This window comes from Sapajus apella, unplaced genomic scaffold (genome assembly GCF_009761245.1).
Source record: "Sapajus apella isolate SASKATOON/1434 unplaced genomic scaffold, GSC_monkey_1.0 scaffold50, whole genome shotgun sequence".
Classification (NCBI taxonomy): Eukaryota; Metazoa; Chordata; class Mammalia; order Primates; family Cebidae; genus Sapajus; species Sapajus apella.
In genome coordinates this window covers 7414266-7424048 of record NW_022436990.1, presented here as the reverse complement: position 1 = coordinate 7424048, position 9783 = coordinate 7414266, and the positions used below count along the sequence as shown (strand labels likewise).

General features: G+C 35.4%; 1 protein-coding gene across 17 annotated transcripts in view; it reads right to left on the bottom strand.

Annotated features, from left to right (window-relative positions):
- RALGAPA1 (Ral GTPase activating protein catalytic subunit alpha 1) overlaps positions 1–9783 on the bottom strand; it is a 297019-nt gene that overhangs the window by 41171 nt on the left and 246065 nt on the right. For all 17 annotated transcript variants that reach the window (XR_004258069.1, XM_032242528.1, XM_032242525.1 and 14 more), the window contains one exon: positions 7959–8086. Coding sequence is in view for 16 of the 17 variants with exons in the window: in XM_032242528.1 (XP_032098419.1) it covers positions 7959–8086 (128 nt within the window). In the remaining variant the exon portion in view is untranslated. The remainder of the gene's footprint in view (positions 1–7958; positions 8087–9783) is intronic.

Genomic DNA, 9783 nt, shown 5'->3' with positions numbered 1-9783 from the left:
AATTTTAGTAGAGACGGGGTTTCACCATGTTGACCAGGATGGTCTCGATCTCTTGACCTCGTGATCCACCCGCCTCGGCCTCCCAAAGTGCTGGGATTACAGGCATGAGCCACCGTGCCCGGCCTTTTTTTTTCTTTTTTGAGATGAAGTGTCACTCTTGTTGCCCAGGCTTGAGTGCAATGGTGTTATCTTGGCTCAGTGCAACCTCTGCCTCCCAGGTTCAAGCAATTCTCCTGCCTCAACCTCCCAAGTAGCTGGGATTACAGGTATGCGCCACCATGTCCAGCTAATTTTTGTATTTTCAGTTGAGATTGGGTTTCACCATGTTGGTCTGGTTGGTCTCGAACTCCTGACCTCAGGTGATCCGCCTGCCTCAGCCTCCTGAAGTACTGGGATTACAGGTGTGAGCCACCATGCTCAGCCCAAAGCCTATTTTTAAATAATTATAAAAATTTTTGAGTCAAAATTCAAACTTTTAAGTATGAGTTCTACCAAATATTGCTTTTGTACCATCATAAAGCTGAACCATCTGAAATTGGGGACTGTCTGTACTTAGGTTTGCATTTTAGAAGAATATCCCAAGTGTTGATGTAGACAATAATAATGACAGCATCATTAATTCCCATGTAACTACCATTTTCTGAGCTCTTGCTACATGACAGACAGGTTACTTAGTGCTTCATGTGGATAATTTCACTTAATCCTTAAACATCCTGAATTTGGTACTATTATCCTCTTTTACATGTGAAATTAAGGATAACCCATACTTATTGATGTTATCTTCTAAGAAAATAATCTACAAAAGACTGTGAATATATAAAATTATATAGTTTCTCAATAAACTCATTTTCTTCTAACATAAAATGGCAACAATATTGACAGACTCCCCTAAGAGGTTTTATAATGTTTTATCATAATGAAAGGCAACTGCATTAGTAGAACCAATCAATTCCATTCCACTTAGTTTTGGTTCTCCTACTTTTGCAACAGGTACTGCACATTTGAGTGGTAGAACTTGAGGGATAACAAACTGTGACTAATTGAAGAATAATAATTGACTTCTGGTAATCTGCTTGATCAAGTTAAATAGAAACCCAATTCCGGTATTTAAGAAAAAGTCAAATCTAAACAGATTAGAATAAATCAAATAATACTAGTTGTGGTAGGAAAGAATATTCTAAATCTAGGAATAAAGTGTTCTTTTAAAATGCCATTTAATTATATAATATCTCCCATACTGTATATTTAAGATTATACTTATATAATATACATATATGCATACATACAAAGCCTGAAGACTATAAATTACAAGAATTATAACAGACATGTTGCATTCCATCTATTCAAAGCCCACCTTTTGAGGCCCAAATTTTCTAAACATTCTTTCCTGATCTGACTCCAAAGTAATTTCTTCTGCCTTGGAACTCTTATAGCATTTTATCTATAACCCTACCAGGTCATTTTCACTTAATCTTCTATTATAATTAGTAATGTATATATTATTCTCTCCTTGTTAAATTACAAGCATATGAGGACAGGATTACTATCTGATTTGTCTTTGCATCCCTCTCAAAATCTTTGCTAACTGTGTAAGTGATCAATACCTATTTTTGAAGGAAGAAAAACAGTATAATTCTATTTCTTGACTTGTTGATGACTAAACTGTAATAATCATTACATAGTACATTTATGATATATGTACTTTTCTCAAATTATAATTTGTAATAGGGATAAAAAGAAAACAAGAAAAACAGGATATGTTGGTTATTTTATGTAAACTTGGCTGGGTCATGGGACCTAGTTTTTGGTCAAACACCAGTCCAGATGTTACTGTTATATTTTATAATATTAATATAATATAATATATAACATATACTCATAATTACTGTATAATATTGTTATATTTATACAGTTATAGTTATATTTTAGATTTGATTACCATTTAAATCAGTAGACTTTGGGTAAAGCAGATTACCTTCTATAATGTGGGTGGGCCTCATTCAATCAGTTAAAGACTTTAAGAGAAAACACAGAGGTCCTCTGAGGAAGGACAGAATTCTGCCTTCAGACTCAGACTGCAACATCAATTCTTCCCTGAGTTTCCTACAGATTTTGAACTTGCCAGCCCCTACAACTACATGAACAAATTCCCTAAAACAAATCTCTTTTCCCTTCCTGTATATATACATCCTATTGGTTCTGTTTCTCTGAGAACCCTCACTATAACATGATTATATATTGTAACTTCTGCAAATTTCTATGTATAATAACTCTCACTTATAAAAGAAACAGTATGCACCTAAAAGTATCATATTTAACATTTGTATATTCAGAAGTCAAAGTCAAAATGTCTTAAGGATCAAAACAAATAATTACTTTAAAAATTTTATATAAGGAGGCTGGGCGCGGTGGCTCAAGCCTGTAATCCCAGCACTTTGGGAGGCTGAGGCGGGTGGATCATGAGGTCAAGAGATCGAGACCATCCTGGTCAACATGGTGAAACCCCGTCTCTACTAAAAATACAAAACATTAGCTGGGCATGGTGGTGCGTGCCTGTAATCCCAGCTACTCAGGAGGCTAAGGCAGGAGAATTGCCTGAACCCAGGAGGCGGAGGTTGCGGTGAGCCGAGATCGCGCCATTGCACTCCAGCCTGGGTAACATGAGTGAAACTCCGTCTCAAAAAAAAAAAAAAAAAAAAAAAATTTATATAAGGAATAGAACGTGATGGCTGAGGTCATGAAATTAATAATTTGGAATTATTATTGCCATTGCAAAAAACAGAAACAAAAAACCAAGAACACTCTTTCATCAGGTAACTAATAAATGATGGCTACGATTAAAGCTGAAATACCTCTCTGGTCCAATGGTTACACAGAATCTGCTTGGTTTTCCTCCCCAATGTTGCATTTTAATTCTAATTGCATGATCAAACTAACAAATTGAGCTCCAAACCCCTACCCTGCCTGAAAAAAAAGTACCTAGCCGACAAAATCAGAGGCTGTAAGAAAATGCTTTTCCAGTACAAGTAATGTAAGAAACAAGTGAAGTGAAGGAGAGGTTTTAAAGCTTGAAAGACAGTCATCAATACAGACAGATTACTGTAATTCTGGCTGCCGGCATGATCGATTTGGGTAGCATATCACAATCAATATTGTCCCCATTTAGTGAACAACATTAGATTCATAGTTACAGACGATGTTCCTAGGATAAAATTTAAACTGTATTTAATGATCATAAATAGCACAATTTATGCTTTGGAATCTTAGTGGGCACTTTTATTGGGCATAAAATAACTGACACAGTGGTGCAATTACCCAAATGTAATCAAGTTTATTTTTTTTTATCCCTTCATTTCTTCTATGATGAGTAAAGGATTAATTGGTGGTTTCCAAAGCCTACTTGTATCTCAATTTCTGTTGTAATTTATGTTAACTAAATTATTGACCAATTTTAGAATGCTTGATGTTTTTCCTTAATGAGAACTTAATCTGAATATTTCAAAAATGTACATCTTAAATTTAATACATTATGTTTCTGAAGTATTTATTTAAAACTAAGATAGAGGTGCCTGCATTTCAATATCTTAAAATACAAATGTCTAGTTGTAGTTTATTACATAAATATTCATTTGAAAATCAAATAATGCACCTGTATGAAGTCATTTCCCAATATTTAGAATATAGAACTTTATATATATATATGTGTATTAAGTAGAGATACTCCCAGCCTTTGCCTGAGTGTATACATATACTACCCTAGGTATATATATATATATATATATATATATATACACTATACTCAGTATGGGAAAACAACTTCCTAAAGTTTCTAAACTCAAGATTCCAAGTCAGAAAAAAATTTGTTTGATCTATCTGATTTAAATGTATTTACACTGTGTTCCAGGAGTAATTTTGCTGGTAGAAAACTTCAGATTTTCTGTTTAAATAAAATGTTCACGTTTGCTATTTTCATCAGTTTTCTCCAATGTAGTATCTATTAACATCTCAACAAGACTGACTATTAAAAACATGAGGCCTGAAAAAATCCAGCCTAATCAATCAATCTACCAATCAACCAAACATAAAAACCGAATTAGGCAATTCCTTGGTATTGGGTAGACTTGCTTTATATTGACATTAATCATTGTACAAAATAATGTAACTTATTATTACATTTACTAAGTACATCCAAATTCATTATCTCATTTAATCTCCACAACAATTCTAAGATGGTTATTAGCATCTTTTTTACAGTTGAAGAAAGTGAGGTTCAGAGATTCTGTGACTTGGCCAAGATCACAAGGCAGAGCTTGAGTTAAAAATTAATGCTTTCTAACTGCAAAGCTAGCTTTCATATACCTCCAGTGTAATATGAAGTCTGAAACAGAAGACCCAACAGGGTTGTAGAAAAAAAAATTAAGCCATATTCTGAAAACTCTTGATTTTGCATTTTAAAACTACTTGGTAAGGATTGCATCTTAAATGTTGTTGTACCTCAGGTAAGAAAGTTTGTGCTTGCTCAATAAATTGAGTTCCTATTTTATGACACAAGAGGCAAATAGAGTTTTGCATTATAATCTCATCTAATTGATCTCACCACTTTCCAAAAAGACTAAAGGCATTTATTTTTACACAAGAAAGTGCAAACTCTTCCATATCTACCTCTGTGCTCCACTTTCAATTGTACTTTTAATGAAATGACAGAGGACACTAACTCTCAGAATAGACATTAGGATACAGTGAACTGTGAAAAGAGGCAAAAGTCTGAGAGCAAACATCCTTGATGAAGCTAACAATGTGGATAAAATTTATGGGTAATAACCTATATATTCCATGTAAGGTTAGCTACTGTTTTAGAGATATTCAGGAAATAATAAACAGAAAAGTATACTCCAATAAACAGATTAAAACTACAAAGCTTTTATGGAAGTACAGGTTGAGTATCCCTAATCTGAAAATCTAAAACCTAAAATGCTCCAAAATCTGAAGCTTTTGAGCTTTGACGTGACACTCAAAGGAAACATTCATTGGAGCATTTCAGATTTCAGGTATTCAGATTAGGAGTGCTCAGTTACTTGGAAAGTATAATGAAATTTTCCAAAATCCAAAAAAATCTGAAATCTGAAACACTTCTAGTCTGAAGAATTTCAGAGAAGGGACATTCAACATGTACTACAATGAGGTAAAAATCAGAAGAATAAAAATTTAGAAAAAGTAAATTAGCAAAGTGAGAATTTGTCAGTAAGCACCTTATTTTGTTTAAAGGAAAAAGATACTGTATCTAGGGAATGAAGCTGGAATTCCTAAAAAGATACACTGTATGTGTGGATCTTATAAATGGTAAGCTGCTGAGTATGGGATTCATAAATCAACCTCCTTATAGTTTACTCACATCTGGTGAAAAGACTCAAGATTCCAGGCCCCAAAGGTAAAGGAAATAAAACTGATTGCTGGCTGACCTCAGCAGGTTCACAAAAACTCTAAAAAAATAGTTCTTCCTAGTGCTTCAAGCAATCAACAGACAATACAGTCTTCAAAAAAATCTTTAGAAACAATAAACAGACTGTATAGTCAAAGACAAGTGACTTAGAAATAAACCCATCATCTCCATACCACTCACTGAACTTGCCTACAGAAATTTCTTTTCAATTGATAGATCGCTATTTAGTGGATGTCTCCAAATTACACTTTTGTTGACAATTCAAGGCTCATTTTAGTCCTTATCATTTCACTAAAATGACTACTTCAAATATGAGTTTTCAATTTAAAGTGAAGATATAAATGCTATGAAAAATTATACTACAGAAATGTCATTAAGCTTAATCAATGTTAACATACCATGATCCACCTGCAATTCCATTTCAGTGTGTCAGAATACATGAGAAATTACAGAGTAACCAGATTGCTTAAGTCAATTTCCATCAAAAGAAGAAAATGTACATGGTAGACTACCAAGTTAAGATAATAAATCTAGGCCGAGTGTGGTGTCTCATGCCTGCAATCCCAGCACTTTGGGAGGCTGAGGCGAGCAGATTACAAGGTCAGGAGTTCAAGACAAGCCTGGCCAATATGGTGAAACTCCATCTCTGCTAAAAAAAAATACAAAAATTAGCTGGGCATGGTGGCGGGTGCCTGTTAGTCCCAGCTACTTGGGAGGCTGAGGCAGAAGAATCACTTGAACCTGGGAGGCGGAGGTTGCAGTGAGCTGAGATCGCACCACTGCATTCCAGCCTGGGTGACAGAGTGAGGCTGTTTCAAGAAAGAAAAAGGATAATAAATCTATTTCATGTGGAATGGAACTAAGATATTTTTTAAAACCTTCCTTTAAAACTTATCATTCGGCCGGGCACGGTGGCTCAAGCCTGTAATCCCAGCACTTTGGGAGGCCGAGGCGGGTGGATCACGAGGTCAAGAGATCGAGACCATCCTGGTCAACATGGTGAAACCCCATCTCTACTAAAAATACAAAAAATTAGCTGGGCATGCTGGTGCGTGCCTGTAATCCCGGCTACTCAGGAGGCTGAGGCAGGAAAATTGCCTGAACCCAGGAGGCGGAGGTTGCGGTGAGCTGAGATCGCGCCATTGCACTCCAGCCTGGGTAACATGAGTGAAACTCCGTCTCAAAAAAAAAAAAAAAAACAAAAAAAACTTATCATTTACAGTTTATTATATAAAAAATAAAATGTTTTTATCATATAGAAAAAGTACATAAAAAACATAAATTCATTTTAGAAAGAAGTATCAGAAAACAATTTAAAATTTTGTGTATGTTGTATACCAGGTACTGACTTAAGGGCTTTACACATACTGACTCATTATTAGTTGTCATAACACCATGAACTAGATATTATTATCATTCTCATTTTATAGACAAGACTCAGGCTCAAAAGGTTAAGTTACTTTCCCAAGGCTAGAAAGCTAAGAAAGTGTGGCCAGCATCTGAATTTAAGCAATCTGGCTCCGGAAGTTATGCTCTTAAATGCTCCACATCTTCTCATACCTCCATGTCTCTGATTATGTTGTTCTCTCTGCTTGGAAGGCTCTTAGGCTCATCCACCTGATTAACTCTTATTTGTCCTTCAAAACTGGTTCAATCCTGACTTTTTCAGAAGTGTTTCCTGATAACACCACCCCTTCCAGATGAATGAGAGACCCCTCGTTACTAAACTTCTGGAATACCTGCCCATACTTCTATTGAAACATGTATTCTGAACACAGTATGTTTCCCCAAATAGACTGAGTTCTTTGCAATGACTATTTTGATTATTTCTGCAACTCCAGAGTAGTAGAGTACCTGACACATAATGGGACTCTAATTAACCAAAAGATTAGTACTGATAAAAAGTATATAAGAGGACTGAACAGGGCTCACACCTGTAATTCCAGCAATTTGGGAGGCCAAAGCAGGCAGATCATCTGAGGTCAGGAGTTTGAGACAAGCCTGGCCAGTCTGGCCAACATGGTGAAACCCCATCTCTACTAAAAATATAAAAATTAGCTAGGCGTTGTGGTGGGCACCTGTAATCCCAGCTACTTGGGAGGCTGATGCAGGAGAATCACTTGAACATGGGAGTTGGAAATTGCAGTGAGCCAAGATCACGCCATTGCACTCCAGCCTGGGCGACAAAAGCAAGGCTCCGTCTCAAAAAAAAAAAAAAAGTACATAAAAGAAAATATATCATTCAATTATCATAACTTATACGTCAATAAACAGGGAATCAGGTTGGGTGCAGTGGCTTACACCTGTAATTCCAGCACTTTAGGAGAACAAGGTAGAACAATCGTTTGAGCCCAGGAGTTTGAGACCAGCCCCAGCAACATAATGATACTTCGTTTCTACAAAAAATAATAACACCCCCACCCTCAGAAAATAAAAGACTTTAACAATACATAAGAAATATTTATCTTTGTGAGGAGACATACATTAAAGTGAGACCATTACGTTAAAAAAAGGATACAAGTTTTGATACAATGGAATCAGGGATTTCAGAGCACGGCTTGCATTTATAGCTGTTGCTCTAACCATAATGGGTAGAACCTTCCCATTCACAATAGCACCATCAAAAAGGGGACCAAAGAAAGGAACCTGATTGAGAAATAAGAACATAATTTCATATTCAAATTATAGACAGATTGTAAATAAATAAGAGCAATCAGGGCACTTTGCATCCAAAGTATTTTTGCTGCTTCTTTAGTTTTTCCTTCAGTAAAAATACTATTTGAATTCAATTCTTTTCTGTGATGGGTCACTCATGCTAGGACAATGAAAAAAATGTCAAAGGGTGTCTATTCAAAAGAAATATGTGCCTCATGTAACTGACTAAATAATTACACACTTAAGCCAATTTTCAAATTTTACTAGTTTCAATTGTATACAAAAAGCCAACACGAGAAATATACTTCTTTTTCTCTATTGAGTGAACAAAAGAAAAATATATACTTATAGCCAAGAAGTTATTTTTCATTATTTTTGAATAAGGTTGGCATAAATAGCAGCTGAAGGCAAGGACATGAGGTTCATGTGGATAAGATGGTAAATATTTTAGATTCTGTGGTCACATGCTGTCTCTGTTGTATATTCTTAAATTTTTCTTTTTAAACCTCTTTAAGGCTGGATGTGGTGGCTCATACCAGAGTGGAAATCTCAGCACTCTGGGAGGCCAGATCACCTGAGGTCAAGGGTTCAAGACTAGCCTGACCAATATGGTGAAACCCGTCTCTACTAAAAATACAAAAATTAGACGGGTATGGTGGTGGGTGTCTGTAGTCCCAGCTACTCGGGAGGCTGAGACAGGAGAATTGCTTGAACATGGGAGGTAGAGGATGCAGTGAGCTGAGATTGCACCACTGCACTCCAGCCTGAACCACAGAGCGAGAGTGAGGCTCTGTCTCAAAACAAAAACAAAACCAAAAACCACAACAAACAACAACAAAAGAAATTATTTAAAAATGTAAAAAAAAAGCAATAAAAAATATATATATATAAATTCAAATTTAAAAAAAAGTAAAATAATAATAATAAAAAAACCCCCAAAACATTCTTAGCTTGGGCTGTATGAAACCAGGCTACGGGGGCCACAGGCTGCTGACTGCTGCTGATTTAGGTGAACCCTGAAGAAACCTAAATTCATACATGAGAAGTTCATACATGAGAAACTTAATCCAATTCAAGGAATTCTGAAGCTTCATGATCAATTGTCAGATGTAGGTTTTCTAAAAACTGAAGAATTCAGTTAAAAAAAGGGAAGGAACACACCAAAAATACTACCAAACTTTTATTATCCTGGAAGAAAATGGTTCTGCAATAGTATGTTTGAATTCTATGGTGCATATGTAAGACATCCAACTATAGGATAGGTGACTGAACCATTTGGCTTTTTTTGTTTGTCTGTTTGTTTCAATTTGTAGAACCCTCATTTATTAAGTGACATGACTAATCATCATGTAATCTTAGTAAGATGTATCAACTAAAAATATAGGAATCATATATTCCTATTCTAAAAGAAATGACCTCTTACTGTTTTTTTTTTTTTTTAAAGAAACTGTAATTATTCTCTTAATAAAAGAGTAAGCCGTTTTTGAGCTTGGTACAAAGGAACTTTCACTCTGGCACTACCTAGCCAAATCCCCCACTTGAACACAATTTCTTGCTATTTATTCTGTTTTAGCTTCTTCTAAACCAGGCTTAGGAAATCCATATAGCTACCAGGGTCTGTGTTACATTTACCCTCACTTTCACAACTTAATGCCTAGTCAAAATTTTCTTCTGAATATGGAAAGAAA